The 23,585-nt window shown below is 42.0% G+C and overlaps 1 protein-coding gene across 2 annotated transcripts in view; it reads left to right on the top strand.

The window, feature by feature from the left end:
- Positions 1-23,585, top strand: part of NEIL1 (nei like DNA glycosylase 1) — a 28,779-nt gene that overhangs the window by 2,014 nt on the left and 3,180 nt on the right. The window contains exons 2-9 of one of the 2 annotated variants that reach the window (XM_089652408.1): positions 808-895; positions 5,641-6,064; positions 7,351-7,470; positions 9,724-9,787; positions 9,938-10,037; positions 11,681-11,805; positions 16,087-16,114; positions 19,082-19,137. In XM_089652408.1, the coding sequence (XP_089508534.1) occupies positions 5,643-6,064; positions 7,351-7,470; positions 9,724-9,787; positions 9,938-10,037; positions 11,681-11,805; positions 16,087-16,114; positions 19,082-19,137 (915 nt within the window). In that variant the 5' untranslated portion in view covers positions 808-895; positions 5,641-5,642. Of the gene's footprint in view, positions 1-807; positions 896-2,892; positions 3,065-5,640; positions 6,065-7,350; positions 7,471-9,723; positions 9,788-9,937; positions 10,038-11,680; positions 11,806-16,086; positions 16,115-19,081; positions 19,138-23,585 lie in introns of those variants that run through there. The other variant, XM_089652407.1, reaches the window with a different exon arrangement.

The following is a 23,585-nucleotide window of genomic DNA, read 5'->3' as shown; positions in this document are numbered from 1 at the left end:
AATAATTTAGTTTATTCAGCATGCAATGGAGCTTAGTTATGTAGCATGAGGCTGTATATTCTGCAATATTTACACTTTTGGTAAACTCATTATTATTATACAGGATTTATATAGCGCCAATAGTTCGCTCAGCACTTTACAATATAATGGGAGACAATACAGCAACTATACAGTTCAATACAAGAGGGCTAGGAGGGCCCTGCTCCTTGGAGCTTACAATCTAGGAAGGAGGGGCTAGTGGTACAAAAGGTAGTAATTCAATGAATCCAAGCTCTGCAAGCAGAGATAACATGCACTGCATTGATGCATTCACACAATTTCACAGTAACCATGAGAATAAACATGAAATAAAAGAATTTGAGTAGTTCTGCTATGTGTGATTAACCGAAAATCGGTTCTAATATCGCTGTTTTAGTAACCTGACAGCTTATTATTCTAAAAAGGAAACCTTCATTTGCTTTACATATATTAAAGATTCTAACTACCAGCAAGAATGAGTCTGATTCCTTACATTTAAAGAGCACCTGTCATTTTAGATCCATCATGGCAGCGCCTGTTAGTGGGCATCCACTCGTCTACTGCTGTCATATCCCTCACCTTGTTGTGTCCCTGCCGCATCACCAGCCGTCCCATTAAAGTGAATGGGACTGTTGATGAGTCAACAGCGGGACAGAGGAGGAGCCGCTGCGGGACAGAGATGACAGTTGCTCTTTAAAAATTATGATTTAAATCCAGCCTTTTCACTAGTGATTTCAATCAAATCCACCCTGGATTATATATTACATTGTAATTTATTTTTAATTGCAGAAACCAGTGACGTTACGTTCCTGCTGTATTAGACACACTAACCGTCTTGGCTTCCTGTAAGTCTGTCTTGCTGCTTCTAGCCGATCAGGTAAGATGTTACAGGTGCATGGCTGACTTTTAGTGGGGTGAAGTATTTGAGGTGGGGGGGGGGATTTATTAAACATAAAGTGATCCCAGTATGTATTGTGCTGTCCAGGGTGACCAGGGACACTCAATGAGATTGGAGTAATTTATTTTCTCTGTCATATTTGGGGTGTCGTGTTTTTATTAAACATCCAGTAAGGACATTCAAATAAAAAGAAATGTGATCCATCCATGTATTGCCGAGTCAAGTGTACATTCCAACAGTGGCAATCAGACTGCCTTAACACAATTTTATGCAGCAGTATTGTAACTAAAGGCAAGTTTTTGGGGTTTTTGTAGGTGACAACCAGGCATTCCCCAGCTTTGGAGGAATTTCCTTATACTTAAAGCGGAGCTCCACCCAGAAGGGGAAGTTCCGCTTTAAGGACTGCTCCCCCACTCACCATTAAGGATTGGCACCTTTGGAGGACGGGTACCTGAATTTGACAGGTACCCTCTTCCACTTCCAGTCCGATCGCCTAGGCAATTGGAAGCGGAAGGTGTCCTCCCTCCCTGTAGTCTCTTGGGACACAACAGGTCCCAGAAGACTATAGGACAAGTCATGAAGCGCAGCACTACTCGCGCATGCGCAGTGGGTACCTGGCTGTGAAGCCGCAAGCTGTCACAGCCGGGTGCCCACACTGAAGATGCCGGCCTCCTGGAATACAGGACGGCTGGTGAAATGGGCTGGGGGGGACACCGCGGAACCAAGGGACAGGTAAGTGGCTGTTTTTTAAAAGTCAGCAGCTACAGATTTTGTAGCTGCTGACTTTTATTTTTTGACAGCGTGACTGGAACTCCACTTTAATGTTTTGGCTATAGGACAGGAAGTGTAGGGAAATCTCCCCAATGGGACACAGATGGCAAAAAACCTTGACAGGGGTATAAACCTCCCTTACTCTAAAATGAAAAAAGACAATTTTGCCATTAGTTCTACTTTATATCTGAACTCTGGAATAAGCTAATATTCTATAAATACAAGATGCATTTAATTTTTCTTATTTGAGTCTTGGTGTGCTTTGTGTATTTCTTCCAGTAATCCAGTGTGTAAGTTTGCCTACTCTGCAGGGGATTCCTTTGATAAAGACCAGTCACTGCTGCTTTCTCTACTTGTGCAGGGTGAGTGGTCTTGTCTCCGCCCCCTTCTGTAGTTTTCTGCAGGCAGCCTGTAGAAGGTGGAACCTGCTGGGTCCCTCCCACAGCTCAACTCTCTGCATAGACAATGTATAGTACAGTGATAATGTCACTGCTACTTTTACAAGGTGATAACTGGTTCTACCTTTTTAGATTGTAAGCTCCTCGAGCAGGGCCTTCCTATTCCTTCTGTACTGAAATTTATTGTAATTGTACTGTCTCCCTTATATTGTAAAGTGCTGCGCAAACTGTTGGTGCTATATAAATCCTGTATAATAATAATAATAATACAAAGGCATTTGGCGCACACAAAGTGGATATATCATCTTTGTAGCTATAGAGGGATATATTTACATGAAAGGGTTTCCATTTCAGTAATAAAAATAGTGAAACCCATGTAGGGGTAGTTAATGGTAGCGTTGCTTTCTGAAGAGTGACCTACGTTCAGATTGCTTTTCAGAGAGCATTTGACAGGTGGTGAGGCGGTGTTATTTCCCTTCCTCACTGCATGCTTTATCCCCTTGTACTAGCATACCGCAATATATATATACAGTTGTGTTCAAAATAATAGCAGTGTGTTGAAAAAAGTGAATAAAGCTCTAAATCAGTGGTTCTTAACCTTTTTGGAGGTACTGAACCCCACCAGTTTCATATGCGCATTCACCGAACCCTTCTTAATTGGAAAAATAAAATATGATTTTTAAAATTCAAAACATAGGTATATAGTTATACATAGGTGCACAAAATGAACAAAACCATTAAGAACAAAGAACAAAACCATTAAAACACGATTTTCACACAAAAACAAAATAATGAATATTTACCGCAAATCAGTGTGACTTCTGCTGTTGTCTTTCAGAGGCCAGTTCAGAAATGCGTGGCATTACCTTGGCAAGTGCCACTCTCATGTCATTTTCGCAACAAAGTCTGTTCCTTTTCTTCGTCTTTATGTCCAGCATCCTCGAAAAGGATTGCTTGCAAAGATATGTTGTAACAAACGGTATGAAAATTCATCCCCCATAGTAATTCATCCCCCATATAGTAATTCATCCCCCATATAGTAATTCATCCCCCATAGTAATTCATCCCCCATATAGTAATTCATCCCCCATATAGTAATTCATCCCCCATATAGTAATTCATCCCCCATAGTAATTCATCCCCCATATAGTAATTCATCCCCCATATAGTAATTCATCCCCCATATAGTAATTCATCCCCCATATAGTAATTCATCCCCCATAGTAATTCATCCCCCATAGCAATTCATCCCCCATATAGTAATTCATCCCCCATATAGTAATTCATCCCCCCTATAGTAATTCATCCCCCATATTAATTCATCCCTTATATAGTAGTAGTAAGTAAGTAGCAAGTAGTAAGCCAAGTCCCCCTAGTGTCAATTCACTTACCTTTGCTCCGCGCGTTCCTCTCGCCTTATTCCCGCGCCGTTACGGTCTTCAGGGCGGACTGTGAGATGAGCCTAGCTCCTCTCACGTTCGTCACGCTGCCCCACCTACACACATCCTGACAGCCAATCACTGGCTATCGGGATGTGAGTGGCAGCGAGACTGGCCAATCATTGCATTTGAGCGCGCTGCCCTGGCTGTTTTTTTTTTTTTTGGATCACGCTGCAGAGTCCCTGCCGCCCGAGAGGAGGGAGGGGAGCGGGCGCCCGGCACACAAGAGCCGCATTAAAGCGTGTAAAGAGCCGCATGTGGCTCGCGAGCCGCGGCTTGCCGACCACTGGGCTAAGCGATGTTGCGTGACCACCTGCAGCCAATGATGGACAAGCGGGGCATGTCATCACGAATCATATGAGTCGGGTGTGGGTCTTCACCTCCACCGAACCCGCGAGACTGACTCACCGAACCCCTGGGGTTCGATCAAACCCAGGTTAAGAACCACTGCTCTAAATCCTTCTAATAGCTTTTATTTCCATACACACAAATGCATTGGGAACACTACACATTCTATTCCAAATCAAAACATGAAGAAAAATATATCAAATTTGTGTTGTTCCTCTAAAAAAATTGAAGAAAAGTGAATATTAGACTGTTCAAAAAAATAGCAGTGTTTTGTATTCTTCTTTACAAACTCAAACATTCACTATATAAACTGAAAAATGTTTGAAGATTTTGCTTTCCTTTGAATCACTTAATGAATATTTAGTTGTATAAGCACTGTTTCTAAGAACTGCTGTACATCTGTGTTGCATGGAGTCAACCAACTTCTGGCACCTGTGAACAGGTATTCCAGCCCAGGATGATTGGACTACATTCCACAGTTCTTCTCTATTTCTTGGTTTTGCCTCAGAAACTGCATTTTTGATGTCACCCCACAAGTTTTCTATTAGATTAAGATCCAGGGATTGGGCTGGCCACTCCATAACATCAATCTTGTTGGTCTGGAATCAAGATGTTGCACGTTTACTGGTGTGTTTGGGGTCGTTGTTTTGTTGGAACACCCATTTCAAGGGCATTTCCTCTTCAGCATAAGGCAGCATGACCTCTTCAAGTATTCTGATGTATTCAAACTGATCCATGATCCCTGGTATGCGATAAATAGGCCCAACACCGTAGTATGAGAAACAGCCCCATATCATGATGCTTGTGCAACCATGCTTCAGTGTCTTCACAGTGTACTGTGGCTTGAATTCAGTGTTTGGGGGTCGTCTGACAAACTGTCTCCGGCCACTAGACCCAAAAAGAACAATCTTACTTTCATCAGTCCACAAAATGTTGCGTCATTTCTCTTTAGGCCAGTCAATGTGCTCTTTGGCAAATTGTAACCTCTTCAGCACATGTCTTTTTTTCAACAGTGGGACTTTGCGGGGGCTTCTTGCAGATAGCTTGGCTTCACATAGGCGTCTTCTAATTGTAACAGTACTCACAGGTAACTTTAGACCTTCTTTGATCTTCCTGGAGCTGATTGTTGGCTGAGTCCTTGCCATTTTGGCTATTCTTCTATCCATTTGAATGGTAGTTTTTCTCTTTATTCCACATCTTTCAGGTTTTGGTTGCCATTTTAAAGCATTTGCGATCATTTTAGCTGAGCAGCCTATCATTTTCTGCACTTCTTTATATGTTTTCCCCTCTCCAATCAACTTTTTAATCAAGGTACGCTGTTCTTCTGAACAATGTCTGGAACGACCCATTTTCCTCAGAATTTCAGAGAGAAATGCACTGTAACCAGCATGTACAACATTTGCTGCCTTCCTTCCTTAAATAAGGGCAATAATTGCCACCTGTTTTTCAAAGAATGAATGACCTCACTAATAGAACTCCACACTGCTGTTATTTTGAACATGCCCCTTTCAATGAGTGATTCAATTACACAGAATCAGCAGCATGCATGTCATGACTGTTGGGTCTGTTGGATTTCTATTACTCTACTACACCTGCTAGTAAATTATTTGCCATGTAGAAATATAATTTCTACCAAAAACAGTGATTGATCAGGTTAGTGATGTCTGACTGCTATTATTTTGAACACAACTGTATGTGAGCCTAAATGATTTGTCTGTTTTCTATTTGTTCTAGCCCCACATTTTTGTAACTTTTCGTGTCGTTTCAGAGATGCCAGAAGGTCCTGAGCTCCGCCTTTCCGGTCTCTTTGTAAATAGGGTTTGTGATGGGCTACACTTTACAGGCAAGGTGGAAAAGTCTGCCATCAGTAAAAATCCAGAAGTGCCGTTCTGCAGCCCAAAGTACACCATCAGTGCTGTGTCCAGAGGCAAGGAGGTCAAACTGATCCTCACCCCAACGTCAGATAAGAATGATGCTGCCTCTGTCGTTTTCAGGTTTGGCATGTCAGGAAGCTTTAAATTCACTGCAGAGGATAACCTTCCCAAACATGCTCACCTGCGCTTCTACACCAAAGATTCCCCAAAACGCGTTCTCAGCTTTGTAGACCCACGCCGCTTTGGAAGCTGGGAATTCAATGGGTCGTGGCAGCCAGAGCGTGGCCCTTGTGTGATGACGGAGTATGAAAAGTTCAGGTAAATATAAAGGAAGAACTGCAGAATTCAGAAAGTCTGTGAGTTATGTGCGGAACTATTTCTTCTGTGTAATTACAATTGCTATTGGTAAGGCCTCGTGCACCTTGGCCATTTGATTCATGTATGTCAAATCCTGGCACTTTCTGATGTCCAGGAGGTATGGGTGCATCATTCAGGCCCACTGCCAGCAGCTGGTCAAAATCAATGACAGGCTGAAATGTGTGATGGCTGGACTCTAAAGACCAGAACTTACTTTTAGGGCCGTAGGTATGCCCAGAACACACTTGAACACATACAGCCCTAAACATGAATACCACGAAGTACAACGTCCAGCTGCCACATATTTAAGCCTCTCATAGGTTCTGAACCTGTGCCTCCCGGGTTCCTGAAAGTGCCAGGAAGTTGACACATGTGGACCAGACCGTCAGTGTGCATGAGGCTATAAGGTGCTGGGGCAGAACTACCACCAGAGTAAGGCTACTTTCACACTGATCTATATATAAAAGTGGCAAAAACGCACAGCATTTTTTACAGAACATGTGCATCATAAGAACGCTACTTGGTGCTTTTTTTATGTGTCTTTGCCACGTATTCCATTGATTTCAGTAGGGAGGTACATTGTTGGTGCGTTTTTTGTTTTTTTACAGCAACTTGCATGAAAAATGCAGCAAGCAAGATTTTTAAAAATGCACTGGACTCAAAATGTATCAGTGTGAAGAGTTCCATAGGTATACACAGTCACAGTTTTTTCTTCCGCTTTTTTTAATGCAAAAGCAGAAGGAAAAAAAACTGATCAGTATGAAAGTAGCCTAATACACAGAACTGCTGCCAGTTCATAACGCAACAAAGGCACACAGACTGTAAAGAATAAAGCTGGCCATACACTAGTAGAATTTCAGATGAAAGTTTGTACAAACAAAGCAAATTCTCAGCACGTTCATTGACATGCTATCATGTAAAAGTCATGGAAGTCAATGCTGGAGTCCCTAAATGAGTATACTTCACCCATGCATTGATGTATTTGGACCACTAGAAAACTGGAGCACTCAGAATCTGGTGCAGCTCTGTATGGTAGCCAATCAGCTTCTAACTTCCGCTTGTTCAATTAAGCTTTGACAATAAACCCGGAAGCTGATTGGTTTCTGTGCAAAACTGCAGCAGATTTTACACTCTCCAGTTTTTGTAAATAATCTCTTACACTATATGTCTAGAGTACAGAATGTATGGATATGTGTGTATATGTACTGTGTGCAATTCATTTAAACATTCTGCCATTTTTACTCCAGGGAAAACGTTTTGAAAAACTTGTCTGACAAAGTGTTTGACAAACCAATATGTGAAGCTTTGTTGAACCAGAAATATTTCAATGGCATTGGCAATTACTTGCGAGCAGAGATCCTGTATCGGTAAGCAATTTAAGGTTTACTATACTACTGATTGAACACTAATAAAACGAGCAGCTTTTTTTTTATTATTATTGTCACTAAATCTTCATCATAAAAAACTTTCAAATGCAGTATTACATGCTGTTAATACTCACTCAGTCACTATGAGATTCGTTTTCTGTATTCCTCAAAAAACCTAGTTGACCCTGCTGTTTTTTATCTACCCATTCTATCTATGTCCCCAATGCAGTTGGCGGTTTTGTAGAGCAGCTGTTGGCAGCTAGTGCACATGCTCAGTTTTCAGCGTGTTTCTATGCTGAGCATTCCCCCCCCTATCAAATCTGAGGAGCCTATGTGACTATAGAGCCACATATGTGGGTGTATACACAGTGATAAATGACAGCACACTCCCTCCCTCCTCCTCCTCCATGCCCACTAACCAGCTAAACACAATGGGGGTGGGATGTTACATCTTGATTGATGGAGGCTTCACCTCCCTCTTATTCTCAGACACAAGCTGGAGGGGCATGACACAGCTTGTGACTGGCAGAAATCCACCCACACCAAGTTTATTTCCACAAAATAAGATTTTAGTTAAAATATATATTTGTATGACAAATTAAAACCGTGTATTGATATTATTTTTTCTCTGTATTCCAAAGGATGTTTTTTTAAATTATGTTTATTTTTAAAATGTGACCAGCAGCAGAGGACTAGAAGCTCCTCCTGCTTATGTTTTCTTGCAGACAGGCTGGAAAAGAGCCGGGTCATGTGACAGCTGTATATTGATTATGAAAAAAGTACTTAGATGTGTGTTTTGGTTTTTTTTGTTGTTTTTTAATTTAAAAAATTCCCATATACAGAAATAGAAGGGATAATGTAAATGTGTAATATACAGTGTGTGTTAAGTATCGCTTTAAAAGTATAGTAAAATGAAAGCAAAGACATACATACACTATATTGCCAAAAGTATTGGTCGGCCTGCCTTTACACGCACATGAACTTTAGTGGAATCCCAGTCTTAGCCTGTAGGGTTCAATATTGAGTTGGCCCACCCTTTGCAGCTATAACAGGTTCAACTCTTCTGGGAAGGCTGTCCACAAGGTTTAGGATTGTGTCTATGGGAATGTTTGACCATTCTTAAAGAAATGCATTTGTGAGGTCAGGCACTGATGTCAGGTGAGAAGGCCTGGCTCACAGTCTCCACTCTAATTCATCCCAAAAGTGTTCTGTCAGGTTAAGGTCAGGACTCTGTGCAGGCCAGTCAAGTTCCTCCACCCCAAACTCCCTCATCCATGTGTTTATGGACCTTGCTTTGTGCACTGGTGCACAGTGATGTTGGAACAGGAAGAGGCTATCCCCAAACTGTTCCCACAAAGGTGAGAGCATGAAATTGTCCAAAATGTCTTGTATGTTGACACTTTAAGTGTTCCCTTCACTGGAACTAAGAGGTCAAGCCCAACCCCTGAAAAACAACACCACACCATAATCCCCCCTCCAATAAACTTTATACTTGGCAAAATGCAGTCAGGCAAGTACTGTTCTCCTGGCAACTGCCAAACCCAGACACGTCCATCAGATTGCCAGACAGAGAAGCATGATTCACCACTCCTGAAAACACGTCTCCACTGCTCTAGAGTCCAGTGACAGCTTTACACCACTGCATCCTACGCTTTGCATTGCACTTGGTGATCTAAGGCTTGGATGCAGCTGCTCGGCCATGGAAACCCATTCCATGAAGCTCTCTATGCATTGTTGTTGTGCTAATTGAAGGCCACACAAATTTTGGAGGTCTTTAGCTATTGACTCTGCAGACAGTTGGCAACTTCTGTGCACTGTGCGCTTCAGCATGCGCTGACCCCACTCTGTCATTTTACGTGGCCTACCACTTTGTGGCTGAGTTTTTGTTGTTCCCAGTTGCTTCCTCTTTGCTGTAATATCACCAACAGTTGACCATGGAATGTTTAGTAGCAAGGAAATTTCACGGATGGACTTATTGCACAGGTGGCAACCTATCACGGTACCACGCTTGGACTCGCTGAGCTCCTGAGAGCGACCCATTCTTTCACAAATGTGTGTAGAAGCAGTCTGCATGCCTAGGTGCTTGATTGTATATACCTGTGGCCATGGAGGTGATTGGAACACCTGAATCCAATAATTTGGAGGGATGTCCCAATACGTTTGGCAATATACTGTATTTCATTTGTGTCCTTGAGGTTGTCATCAGGTCAGTGAGTACTTTGAATTCAGTGATGCTTTTTTGTTTTTTGTCAGGTTGCACATTCCACCATTCATGCCAGCTCGTGAAGTTCTGGAGGCTGTAAAGCATCAGAATCAGGTTAGAAGAACCTTTTAATACCATCATGGTTAATATTGGTTCAGATTTTTAAATGAGAACAACAAAATTATTTACTTGGTGTTGATGGTATATAAACTTGTGTTTCGTTGTACAGTATATCCTGATATTGACGCTCTCCTGTTTCCACAGAATAGTGACCTTTCACTCAGCAAGAAAATAAAAATTAAGAAGGAGAATCCAGACCTTTTGCAGCTTTGCCACTCAGTTCCATTGGAAGTCATTGATCTGGGTATGAGGAGAATCACATTCTAGTCCATTAACAGTAAGGTTTTATGAAATAAGGAGGTAAAGCAGTCTTTGCAGATCACAAACTCTTTGCAAGCCTGAGTGCACAGCAGAACTTCCTGCCATGTCAGCTTGTTCCAGTTAGTGAGCATTGCTATTACCAGGTTCCCAAAGCTAAAGCTGGTCATACACGGTTACATTTCATTCATAAAGAAATTCAGAAAAAATCGTTCTTTACATCCCTGATGTTTTAAGCAAGTTTCACTGTAATTGATACATTATTTATCAAATGAAAACCACATTCATATTTAGAATATTTAGTTCAAGAGAATATTTCCATCCTGCTCCTTCATATTTTCTCATCACTTTGATTTGAAAACAAAGGTCAACAGTTACCAATGAACTCTACATAATTTGCTTTGATAACCGTGTATTAAAGCGGAGTTCTACTCACCCTGTCAAAAAATAAAAGTCAGCAGCTACAAAAACTGTAGCTGCTGACTTTTAAAAAAAAAGCCACTTACCTGTCCATCGGTGCCACGGTGTATCCCCCGCAGCCCTTTTCACCAGCCGTCCTGTATTCCAGGAGGCTGGCATCTTCAGTGTGGGCACCCGGCTGTGACTGCTTGCGGCTTCATAGCCGGGTACCCACTGCACATCTGCGAGTAGTGCTGCACTTCATGAATGGTCCTGTAGTCTTTTGGGACCTGTCACGTGTCCCAAAAGACTATAGGGAGGGAGGGAGGACACCTTTCCGCTTCCGATCGCCTACGCGATCGGACCGGAAGTGGGAGCGGGTACCTGTCAAATTCGGGTACCTGCCCTCTGCCCCCCAAAGGTGTCAATCCTTAATGGGGAGCGGAGGAGCGGAACTTCCCCTTTTGGGTGGAGCTCTGCTTTAAGGATGCAGTAAGCAGGTTTTTTTACACACTGCACCCAAAACACACTGATGTGAGCAGGGCTTATCTAGCTAGTTACAGAGCTGTAACTAAGAACAGTACTTCTACATCCAAATATAAATTCCTGGTGTGTCCTGATCATAAGCTGCTGCATTGAATAACAAGAGTAAAGAAGCTAAAGATTCTGTAGCAAATGCCAAATGTTGGACAATCTGGGAAATTAACCATACTTCCTGTATCATTTATAATGGTGCAGGAAAGTGTCTGGAGTTGCATGTGCCACATTAATTAAACAGACTTGTTTCAGAGTAAAATAGAAACTAGCATAGGTGTGCCCTAAATTCATAGAGGGAATGTGCCAGTTTTCTTAATAGAACAGGTGTGACTTGTTGTAGGGGATGTGAGCTGTCAGTAGACAACTCACATCCTCCTCTGTTTCCGTGCGGTGATCACACCACATGAGCAGAACCTGCTGGGTTAAAACCATCCTCTTTCTTCTTTGATCCAAGTACAGAAAATAGCTTTTTGTTCTCTGTCACATACATGGCAGAACAGAGAACTGATTGCTCCTAATTAACAAAGGGGCTTGCACCCCTTTTTGTTAGAAGTAGAATCTGTTTTATTTTTATATTTAGAAGTGTGGTGCAAGCTTCTGATTGCACTGTCCTTTAAATCCTCTCATGTTTTTAATAATCTGTAATATAAATTACTGCAATAATAACTAATTACAGAATGTATTTACTTTTAGGAGGTAAAGGATATGACCCTGAAAATGCAGTTGACTATGCTGCCTTTGGAACATGGCTGCAATGTTATTTTGTCACTGGAATGAAGACTATGAAAGACAGCAACGGGAGGACCATCTGGTTCCAGGTAGGAGTCTTGATGTCTTAAGGAAGAGAGCATGTTTATAACTTTATATCATATTGTTGGCACGTTGCTGTTTTTTTTTCCCTTGTGCAATATGTTTATTGAATATTTCAAATACAAAAGCAGCATGAGGGTGGTAAGAACAAACTACCATGTACAAACAACACAGTATGCACAACAATGCTTATTTCACATCACAGGGTGGTGATAGTACCAAATATCTTGTGTAGGTTTCACATGCTCCCAGTGCATATACCAGGGTCCTTCTTTGAGATAATAAAAAAAATATATATATTTAGGTTTATATGGACAAATAAGAAACCAAGAATTAAATACAATGTCATGTGTAAAAAAACAAAAAGGGAAAGGGAGGCTAAACCTGCTAATTCTAGGAAATACTATCACTCAGTGATACTATCACGAATCGTAGATTGGACACATAATTCACAAGGGAAATGTTGGGTAATTATGAAAGGTATTTTAAGTAAGGCACAATTAGAGAAGATTATTTGGATACCACATATATTATATATGTATATTAGATGGAAACACTAGCACTTTGACACGAAAGGTACTAAGAGTTTGGGATGCATTGCACAGGCAAATGGGTTGGAAATATAAGTATTAATTGCACAGGTGGGAACGGAGTATTTTCCACCAGGGAAAGATAATATTTCAGGGAAATGGATTAAAGATAGAAATGCACGTTTAAAAGATATAGTAGATAAGGGGAAATTGTACACTTTTCAAGATTTAAAGAAAAAAAAAGTTTTATTTTTAACAGTATTATTATTATTATTATACAGTATTTATAAAGCGCCAATAGTTCGCTCAGCGCTGTACATTACAAAGAGGAACAGAACATGTGACAGAACAATACCAATACAATGCAAAACATGAGGGGATTGAGGGCCCTGCTCTTTCGAGCTTACAATCTAGGAGGGAGGGGATGGTGGTACAGGAGGAGATAGCTGTGGGGGATGGAGTAGTGGGAAGAGTGGAGGAGGTCGGCAAGTTAGCAGGGGGTGGGGTAGGCTTCCCTGAAGAGATGGGTTTTCGGGGTGCGCCTAAAGGAGAGGAGAGTAGGTGATAATCTGATGGGTTGGGGCAGGGAGTTCCAGAGGATGGGTGACACCCTGGAGAAGTCCTGGAGGAGGGCATGGGAGGAGGAGACCAGGGAACTAGAGAGAAGGAGGTCTTGTGAGGAGCGGAGTGTGCGTGCTGGGCGGTACTTGGATATTAGGTCAGTGATGTAGTTCGGGGCAGTATGGTGGACAGCTTTGTACGTCAGTGTTAGGATTTTAAATTTGATCCGTTGCGCAATCGAAAGCCAGTGGAGGGATTGGCAGACAATAGATGAATGGCGGTACTATCAATTAGGACATTTTGTTGCAGTGCTCCCACAACCCCTTAGGATGCTGGAGGAAATGTATCCATTTGAAAAAATGTTGAGTTCAAATATAGTTCCAAAACATGTTACCTCCAGGATTTATAAGATCCTTATTGATTTGGAGGGATCTGAGCCTCCTCCATTCTTAGAGAAATGGGAAAAGGAGCTGGGAACAAAATTGAACGAGCAACAAAAAAACAAGATATTTAAATTAACTCAAGAGGTAATGAGTATGAATACAGTTGAAATGAACTATAAATGTTTTGCTAGATGGTATATCACACCGAGTGTGGCACTTAACGAGTAGACAACCATTATGCTGGAGAGGGTGTGGGAATAAGGGAACAATGGCACATATATGGTGGGAATTTCCTGAAATTCAGACGTTCTGGCAGGAAATAATCCAATATATACAGGAGATATCGGGGACTACCATATAGAAGGACCCATGGGTTTGTGTATTTTATAATACCGAGACTTCCATGAAACAATATAAAAATAGTGTATTATATCACCTAATTAGTGTGGCCAAAGTTCTTATTCCCAAATTCTGGTTAGCCCAAGAGCTCCCAAAAATAAAAGGATTGGATAAAGAGAGTTGAATATATAAATAGGATGGAGTACTTATATCGTATAGAGGAGGATAAAATGGAAATTTTCAGAAAAGTGTGGAGTAGATGGTATGACTTTAAAACATCAAAAAGATATAGGGAAGCGGTAGGAGTTTAAGGTACTAAGAGTTGGGAGAGTTTAACTGAGTAGCTATGGGTTCTTAGATGAAGGAAAGAGAGGGAGGATGAATGAGAAATGGGAAATAAATACAGACAGAAAAATAAAGGAAGATATTGAAAGAATTTAGAATGTGGACTGACTGAAAGGGGGGGTGGGGTGGAATGAGGGTGGGAATTGGGTTATTTTACATGGAATTGATGTTTTTTTGAATTGATGGATACAATGTGAATTTTTGTAATGGAAAAAAAATTAATAAAAGATATAATAAAAAAAAAAATTCACATCTCAGGGACAAGTAGGTGTGAGTCTATCATTACCATACACATTAATTGTTGTATTCAAAAGGGGTTGATTTACTAAGACTGGAGAGTGCAAAATTTGGTAAAGCTCTGCATAGAAACCAATCCGCTTCCAGGTTTTGTCAAAGCTTAACGTGGTTGTAAAGGATGAAGGTTTTTAACCTTCATGCATTCTATACATGAAGGCGAAAAAACCTTTTGTGTACAGCAGCCCCTCCTAATACTCACTCAAGCCCCCTCTCGATCCAGTGGTTGTGCACAGGAGTCTCAGCTGTCCCAGGACTCCCTCTCCTCATTGGCTGAGATAGCCGATCACAGCCAGCGAGTAAATGAGAAGAGAGAGGGGGCAGGGCCGAGCCGCAGCTCCGTGTGTGAATGGACAAACTGCGCAGTGGCTAGGGAGTGCGCATGCTTGGGTGCCCCATAGCAAACTGCTTGCTGTGGGGGCACCTGACACGAGGGAGGGGCCAGGAGCGCTTGTGGGGGACCCAAAAAGAGGAGGAACCGGGCTGCTCTGTGCAAAACCACTACACACAGCAGGTAAGTATTGACATGTTTGTTATTTTTTTTAAATATGTAAGCCTTTAGAATCACTTTACAGTGGTTGTAAACCCCATCCTCATCAATAGTAAAATAAATGCACCTTTTTATACTTTGCTTTGTAAAAATTTATGTTGCATTATCTGTACCTCACATTGTCATTCTCGTTGGCCTGTCACAGTCCTGTGAATGTCACCAGTCTGTGGGAATGTCCACGGGTGAAGCTCGGGAGGAGGAGTCGTGACATCATTGACTCCATTCCCTCCTGTACATTCCCCACATGGTTTGGGAATAGATGCGGGCGGCACTCCCGCTGTGCTCTCATCTATTACCGAGCCGTGCGAGGAGTGTACAGGAGGGAGGAGACTCAGTGATGTCACGGCACCCAAGTTCCAGCCTTTGGACACACCCACAGACCGGTGACATTCACAGGGCTATGACAGGCCAATGTGAGTGACAAAGTGAGGTACAGATAATGCGATTTTAATTTATATAAAGCAAAATATAAAAAGGGGAGTTTATTTTACTATTGATGAGGATGTGGTTTACAATCGCTTAAGGTCTCTTCCTGCTCCTTGCTCAGTAAGGCTGAGGCAGCTGCAGACATGCCCCCACCACTTCTGCTCATGCATGAGTCTCCTCTTCTTCTCTGTCAATCAAAGGAGAAAGGGCATGGTGACAACTTTTTTTTAGCAGTTGTCGGGGTATTTTTACAGTCTGAGAGCATGGAGGATTCCAGCTGAGAGGCTGCTTTCTCCTTCTCCTACTCTGGGCACATAAGTGCTGTTTTGATTAGTTACATGAAATTTTCAGTTTTTATTTGTTTTTTTGGATTTACAACCAATTTAATTGAACAAGCTGAAGTAAGAAGTAAGCTGAATGGCTACCATGCACGGCTGCACCAGATTTTACACTCTCCGGTTTTAGTAAATCAGCCCTAAAAAGTTCTCAAAGGTAGCGAGCAGGAATGAAGAGAAATAGAAGGATGGCTAAAAAAGTAGGACGCAGGAGGTAGTAAGTGATATCAAGGTGGAAGAAGGAGGGAGTAGTGGCCTAGGGGGGAATGCAATCTACTCTTCCCATGTATAAAGGATACTGTAAATTTCATAGGTCTAGTAAACAAATGTCAAAGTTCCTTAGCACGAAGTGGGTGATCCACAGTTCCCAGACCTGGCGAAATTTAGGCATTATTCCCTTGAGCTTGACAGTTAATTTCTCATTTAGCATGTCCCACTGCATCCGAGTCATTGCTGTTTATTATAATGGAAAAAATCCCAACAAGATTTACAAAGCTTGGGTTTATCTTATGTTGTCTCATTACAGGGGGATCCGGGTCCACTTGCTCCAAAGGGTGAGTTTTCATTCTTTTTACTGACTGTTCCAGCTAATAGTATCAAAGTTCAGTCTTTCTGTTTTGAATCTTGGATACATTTTGTATCTGAGATGAGATGTTCTACAGGAATTCTATAGCGCCAACAGTTTTTGCAGCACTATACAAAGTAAAGATAAAGTAAAAAGGTTCACATACCCATCTCCCTATCAGCATAAACTCACATTTTCTTTTCCACTCTTTGGTGACAATAAAATGAAATACCTGGAACTTTAGGGCTTGTTTACACTAGCTTCAAAATATGGCATTAGACATGCTTTTTTAAAGCACCAATCAAAGCACCTTTCACTAAATAAAATGGTTAGCTTACAGCCCTGTTTACATGTTCTGTGCTTTGCTTTTCTTCACTTCAAAAATGTATACCCCATGTCGCTTTAGTGGTGCTTTAATGCGTCTTCAAAGCCTCCATAGAAGTCTATGACAAAGCTTGCTTACAGTAACTGCAGCTTTTGAGAGGCTTTTTTTCAGCTTTGGCTTTGCTTTGTTTTGGAGGTATTGCAGGTATCAGATATCAACACACACAGGGCATCTGCCAAGCTTCATTAAAGCTTCACAAAAGCAACATCGAAGTATCAAAAACACATCAACAAAGCATTTTGAAGCAGTAGGTGCTTTTACCGCTTTCCCGCCGCCCTATAGCAGATATACTGCTGCAGGGCGGCAGGGGTGCGCGAAATCACGTATATATACGTAATTTTACATTTCTGGGTAGGGAGCTATTCGCGGCCTTGGCTGTCAATCACCGGGTCCCAGCTGATGATTACTCGCCGACACCCGGTGATCAAGGAGCATTACCGACAGAGGGAGAGAACTGTATGTAAACAATACAGTTCTCTCCTGCAGAGCTATGCAAAGCAGTGTGCTTACATTGAAGCACACACACACACCGCACACAGTAAAACACACAGTTAACCCTTTGATCCCCCCCACATTAACCCCTTCCTGCCCAGTGTCATTAGTACAGTGTCAGTGTTTTTTTGTTAGCACTTATCAATGTATTGGTTTCACTGGGGATGTCATTGAACCAAGTCAGTTCCCCCCCCAGCGTCAGAATGCCTGCCACAGTTCCGCTATAGTCGCTGATAACCACTATTACTAGTAAAAATAAAATTAAAAAATCCCAGTATATACACCGCCATTTGTAAACTTATACATAAACCAATTAATTTACATGTATTGGGATTTTTTTTAGCAGAATACATTTTGGCCTAAATTTATGATGAAATTTGATTTTTAAATTCTTTTACTGGATATGTTTTATAGCAAAAAGTCAAAAATATTGTTTTTTCTCTAAATTGTCATTTTTTATAGCGCAAAAAATAAAAAACTCACAGGCGATCAAATACCACCAAAAGATAGCTCTATTTTTTGGGAAAAAGGAAGTTAATTTCATGTGGGTGCAGTGTTGCATGATCCGGCAATTGTCTATTAAAGTAACACAGCGCCGTAATACAAAAAAATGGCCTGGTCAGGAAGGGGATAAATCCTCTGGAGGGCAAGTGGTTAATGTGTGTTGCAGAAGCAAGTGTAAATGAGCCTTTAGGGCAGGGTTTTTCAGCTAGGGTTCCTCCAAAGGTTGCCAGGGGTTCATTAAGCAATGAGCAATCTTTTACCTGGGTAAGTTCCCACTGACACCATTGATCTTTTTAGCTATCTATAAGGGGGTAATTCTTCCCAGTATTCCCAGAGTAATGAGCATTCTTCCCACTGACCATCACACTAATGTATCATGAGTTGCAGATAAAGCCATTTTTAGCAGGGGTTCCCTGAGACCAGAAAGTTACGTCAAGGGTTCCTCTGCATTGAAAAGGTTGATAAAGGCTGCTTTAGGGTATGGCTGAGCATGTGACTCATCCCCCTTCTCCTATCTGAGAGTGCTAGGTGCCTATACAGTGGACCAGTGTTGTCTATAGCCCTGTGTGAGCTCTGACAAGTCCATTTCTAGCTTACTTGGATGTGGGATTTCAGTAGAATTGCAATTTGGTTTGCACAGACCATTAATTTTAAAGCTGAACTCCAGGAATTAAACCAAATCTTCCCTTTGCTGCAGGGTGCTGCTCCACAATGCAAGGGTTAAATGCTCAATTAGTCTAGCAGGAATATGGAGATACCTTATATTCCACTCCAGCTGGCTCCTTCCATCCATGCAACAAGTACAGAGCTGTCATGCCTGTAAGGCACTTTGGGCCCTGGTCGCAAGCTCACCTGCTCATGTACAGTGAAGTGTTAATAGCCCAGAACTGCACTGAATGTCACCGAGGGACTGCCCACAGCTTGGAGCTTGAGGTAGAAGAGAGCAGCGTTGGAGCGAGGGATAAGGTAAGGTCCACCTTATTTCTGCACCCCTAGACTAAATGACCATTTAACCCTTGCTGTGTGGGGGCCCCACCACAAGAGCAGAGCTTTTCTAATTGTTGGGTCTCAGATTTAAAGAAGTCTGTTTGCTTCATAGGCATTAGTGTAGTGTTTTACAAATCCTGTATGTGTCTTGTATCTCTTCAGTGCATCTGCACAATAGAAACTCTACCTCCTTCAATGTTTCTCTTCCACATATAAAGATAAATTAATAAAAATGTGTGGTAAGAGCTAAATTCTGCACATTAAACCCAAGAAAATGCATTGATAAGCTTGCAATAGTTGCTGCATGCAGGCATGTGTAAACAGCCTTTTTATTAATTGTCAGCATGCTTTGATCCACTACACTGAAACAGTATGGACCTCGGTTTCAAGCCCAGTTGAGCTGTCAATTGAGAGCAAGGGTCCCACTGTACAGCATATTGGTAGGAGACAGGCTGTTCTACCTAGGCTGTGGCTGGTTTTTTAAGGAAAATAAACTAAGGCTTTGAACACCTTTTTTGTTTTGTTGCACCTGCTTACATAATCTATTGCTCATATTTAACTTGAGAAATTATTGACTTGATCTTTTAGGGAACAAAGTAAAGAAATCACGGAAATCTTTGGCTGTAGAACGTAAACCAGTCAAGGTATGTGCTGTAGTGGAAAAAACAGTATAATTGTACATTTGTTATACTAACACAGCAATGTGTTTGATGGTAGAATGACAAATTATATCAAAAGCTAAAACGTTTTTTTTTTTCCCCCATTTGGGATAGAGTAGGGGAAGGAACCCGTCTGAGCTATCTCACAAGGAAGCTGTCAAAGTTGACAGCCAATCATAGGATTCAGAGGCATTCCCCATCCCACATCTGCACATATGCAAGGCTGTCGGCTTTGACTGCTTTCCAGCAGGATAGATCAGATGGGTTTGGCCTTCTGTACAAACATGCCTGAGCTCATCACTGCTTGGAATCAGGTACTCCCATTTAAACATTTCCCCTCTATTCTGGTGGAAACTTAAAATTTTGGCTTTCCCCTCATTCTTGGTGACACTGGAGATCAGGACAATTGGAGAGAATAAATGAGTAAACATGTGGGTGCTGTTTCCAGTAGCATCCTCCTGTGAGAGCACAACACATCCTGCGCATGAGTGTGATCGTCCATTCACAGTTTTTCACACGTATATGCGTCTCAACACTGCATACGACCACACCAAGCGTTGCTGCCCTCTCAGGACTGGGGGAGTCCAGAACCACACTACAAAAACACAAACAAAAGCAGGCGCACCAACCTTGTGCATTATCCCATGCACCATTTATTAATATTCCGCAATATACTCACAAACTATATGGTAATATATATTTTTAACACATGGCTTGTGAGTATATCTGTTTGCAGAATATTAATAAATGGTGGATTAAATAATGCACTAGGTTGGTGCGCCCTCTTTAGTTTGTGTTTTCGTAGCATCCTCCTGTGAGCCGAGGGTGACCGGATGACACAACCCAGAGCTCACAGAAATGTGTTCTCATTTTAACCTGGACAAGGGCTGGAGCTGGATCGCAAGGCACGAAGTTTGCGGGGAACAGCAACAGGAGCTGCTTTTTTATTGTATTTACCCTCTGCAGGGCTGTATTAAATTTTTTTAATGGCTGGCATTGGGCATGCGCCCGTAGGTAGCAGTTTACGATTGGCGGAGCTCGGCGACAGCTGGACTGGGCGCATACCCAATGCCAGCCATTAAAAAAAATTTAAATACAATAAAAAAGCAGCTCCTGCTGCTGTTCCTTGCAAACTTCATGCCTTGCAATCCAGCTCCAGTCCTTGCCCAGGTTAAAATGAGATTTTCTGTGAGCTCTGGGGGCTATGTCATCCAGTCACCCTGGGCTCACTGGAGGATACTATGAAAACACAACCTAAAGAGGGTGCGCCAGCCTAGTGCATTATCCTATCCACCATTTATTATTATTCTGCAAATAGATACACTATATATCTATATATTAACATATAGTGTGTGAGTATATTGCGGAATATTAATATGTACTTGCGAGTGCATGCCATTGTCCAGTCACGGAGGTCTCAGCTTGCACTCTGGTTGACAGCCGGCTTCATAGAGGCAGTTTGCATTCTGCCAGAATCTTTGCAAACCGGATCTTACAGTGACCATACAGGAGGCATTTGGAAGGCACTGACACGCTTCTTTTTCTTCTGATTAATGTGTGTGCATTGGAAGAAGGTATTATTATCATTGCTCCAATAAACTGTAATAAATTAGGGCAGTTGTGCGCTCTTTCCTTTTTGTACTGTTCCAGCCACGTTTCCACCCCCCCAGTGGAGTGTATAGAAAGCTGCAGCACCCTCAATTGTAAACATTGCTTTGGAGCAACGTCCTCATCATGGTGTCATGGTGGTTAATTAGTCCAGCGCACCGCTAGCTGTGTTTGTGGATCTGGTGTGTGTGTGACAATGTTAAATTTAAGGACACCCTGAATCAGATCGCATGGGTGTGAATACACATGTGATGCGAATCACATGCAGGGAAAAACAGGCTCCTTCACCTTTTTGGTGCGGATGTGTTGCGGTTTGAGCCACACAAAAGGCTCACACCACAAAGACATCGCATGTGATATGCACAGGAATGTGGTGCAATTCCCGTGCGAATCGTATGCAGTGTCCTGCACCGCACAAGTGCAAACCTGGGCTAAATCAACTAAATACATTCCAGGTGCATCAAAACAAACGTCTTTCTGTTCATTTTCTTTAGAATGCAAAAAATCCTAATCCCTACTGATTGTGGAGTTTTATGTCTTAAGCAGGGGATGTTTCGGACCTCTAAAGAGAGACCACTGTTTCCTTACCATTAGCAAGGGTCCTTCTCCACAGCATGCTGACAAGGGCAGGCTTCTCTATCTCAGCCTGTTTCTGCTTTCTAAAGAGAACACATTGTTAGTCTTAGAACACCTTTTCTTTTGATGTATCTTTGAATGCATTTAACTGATATAAACTGGAAGTTCAATTTGGGCTTTAAAGTAAACCTGTCTTGAAAGAAACAGGAAAGGTTGCCATTGCTGAACTCTCTGAAAATGCTAGTTTTCAGGCTATTTTGCTGTTTCGCTTACTTCAGTGCTTGGATTCACTGACCTTAGACACGTGTGCAGATATTCCGACTTGACTCCACATATCATAAAATCTGAATACTTGTTCAATCAGTGGCTCAAAGAGTATTTAAACCAGTGGGTCAGCATAACAGCCAGGCAACTAGCTTTTTCAGAAGGAGAATAATAATGGCATCCTCTTTATCCCTCTGTTCTATTGTTCTTCTGATTGCTGCCTGAGTTGCCCTAAGTGTTGGAGGTTTTCCAATAGACATTTATGGGCTTGGCTCCTTGTAAAGAACACATGGCTGCACATAGACAAACTTGCTTAGACTGGAATTTTCATTTTAAGAGGCAGAAACACAGATATGAGTGCAGTTCGAGTGCAAAAATACATGGCTTTACATAACTTCTAAATATTTGTGAATTTGATTATTTATATATTTTTGAACATTGTCTGCTTACACCTGCAGTAGCTTTAAATAGCCCACAGATAAGGCAGAATGTGGGCCCAATCTAAATGGAAAAACTCCAACATATTCGGGTAGTGTCAGATCCTGTCACTGGTGAGTCTTCATGATGGGTTCAGGAACGACTCACATTCCTATTTGTCCATCCCTATGAATGGCTAAGGTTCATTAAGTCTCACTGACTCATGTTCCTATTGGGCCATCACTGTAAAGGGCTACTGTTTATTAAGTCCCAATGACTCATGTTCCTATTAGTCCATCACTATGAATGGTTAATGTTCATTAGGTCGCAACGACTCACATTCCTATTGGTCTGTCACTCTGAAGGGCTACCTCACTGACCAGTAGGAATGCCCATGAGTCAGGAAGGGGTGGAAAGCTTTGGAACTATTGGGAAGTGCCTTTAGAGTTCTGCCTGTCAGAACAGCCTGGTATTTGGCGACATCTGAAGGTGTTTTGAGGCTGTTGCAGTATATGCGGACACCACTGGGTGCATGCACATTATACCTGCAATTGTTTTTTCTGTTTTTGCTTTAGAGACAGTCTCATTAAAACAGCCTTAGCAGCTTTATTGGATAAGTTCAGCTTTAATTGCAAGTTACATGTTATACCTGTATTTAGGGTGTAACATTCTACTATGCAGGACACCCTCTCTCCCCCCACCTCCTTCTCCCCACACTTGCTGTCATATTTTCAGTAGCAATCTGTGAATGAATTAACTACAAGTCCTGTCTGCCACTGTTTCAGTGCACAGTGCAAGTGCTGATCAGTGTTCCCACAGTCCATTTACTCTTCCTTCAGCTTTGAAACTGACAGTCCGTACAGAGGGACAGGCACAGTGCTATAGGAAGAGTGTGCAGGAGCCTGCAATAGAACCTGTGATCCACTGATCGTGGGTGCAATGCTTTGCAGTCTCCTGGGAAAAAAAAAAAATAAATGTACATTTTACCTCAAAGTGCATTTACTGTATTATTTATAAGGTGGACTTAGCCTTTAAAGTGATATTAAAGGCAAATAAAAAAAAATTACAAACATGTTATACATACCTGCTCTGTGCAGTGGTTTTGCATGGAGTAGCCTTCTCTCCTCGGGTCTCTCGCTGGTGCTCCTGGCCCTTCCCTCCTTCCAAGTGCCCCCAGAGCAAGCAGCTTGCTAAGTGGGCACCCAAGCGGGCTTGCTTCTAAACTGCTGCTCTTCGTGCCCATTCACACATGGAGCCATGGCCTGGCCCTGCCCCCACTCTCTCCTCATTGGCTCACTGGCTGTGATTGACAGCAGCAGGACACAGTGTCTCAGACAATGAGCAGGGAGAGTCCCCGGAGAGTTGAGGCTCTCGTGTGCATGGCTGGATCAAGATGGGGCTTAGGTAAGTATTGAAGGTCCGGGGGGGTTGCTGCACACAGAAGGTTTTTATACCTTCAAAGTAAAAAATCTTGAGCCTTTACAACAACTTTAAACTATGTGTAACCCACTATCTACCAAACGCTTATCTTTCCTCCATTAGCAGAAATAAAGTAACAACAGAAAGAT

The sequence above is a fragment of the Staurois parvus genome, unplaced genomic scaffold (assembly GCF_062004578.1).
Source record: "Staurois parvus isolate SC_StPar_1 unplaced genomic scaffold, SC_StPar_1.0 ptg000682l, whole genome shotgun sequence".
Lineage (NCBI taxonomy): Eukaryota > Metazoa > Chordata > Amphibia > Anura > Ranidae > Staurois > Staurois parvus.
This window is presented reverse-complemented; position numbering and strand designations above follow the sequence as displayed.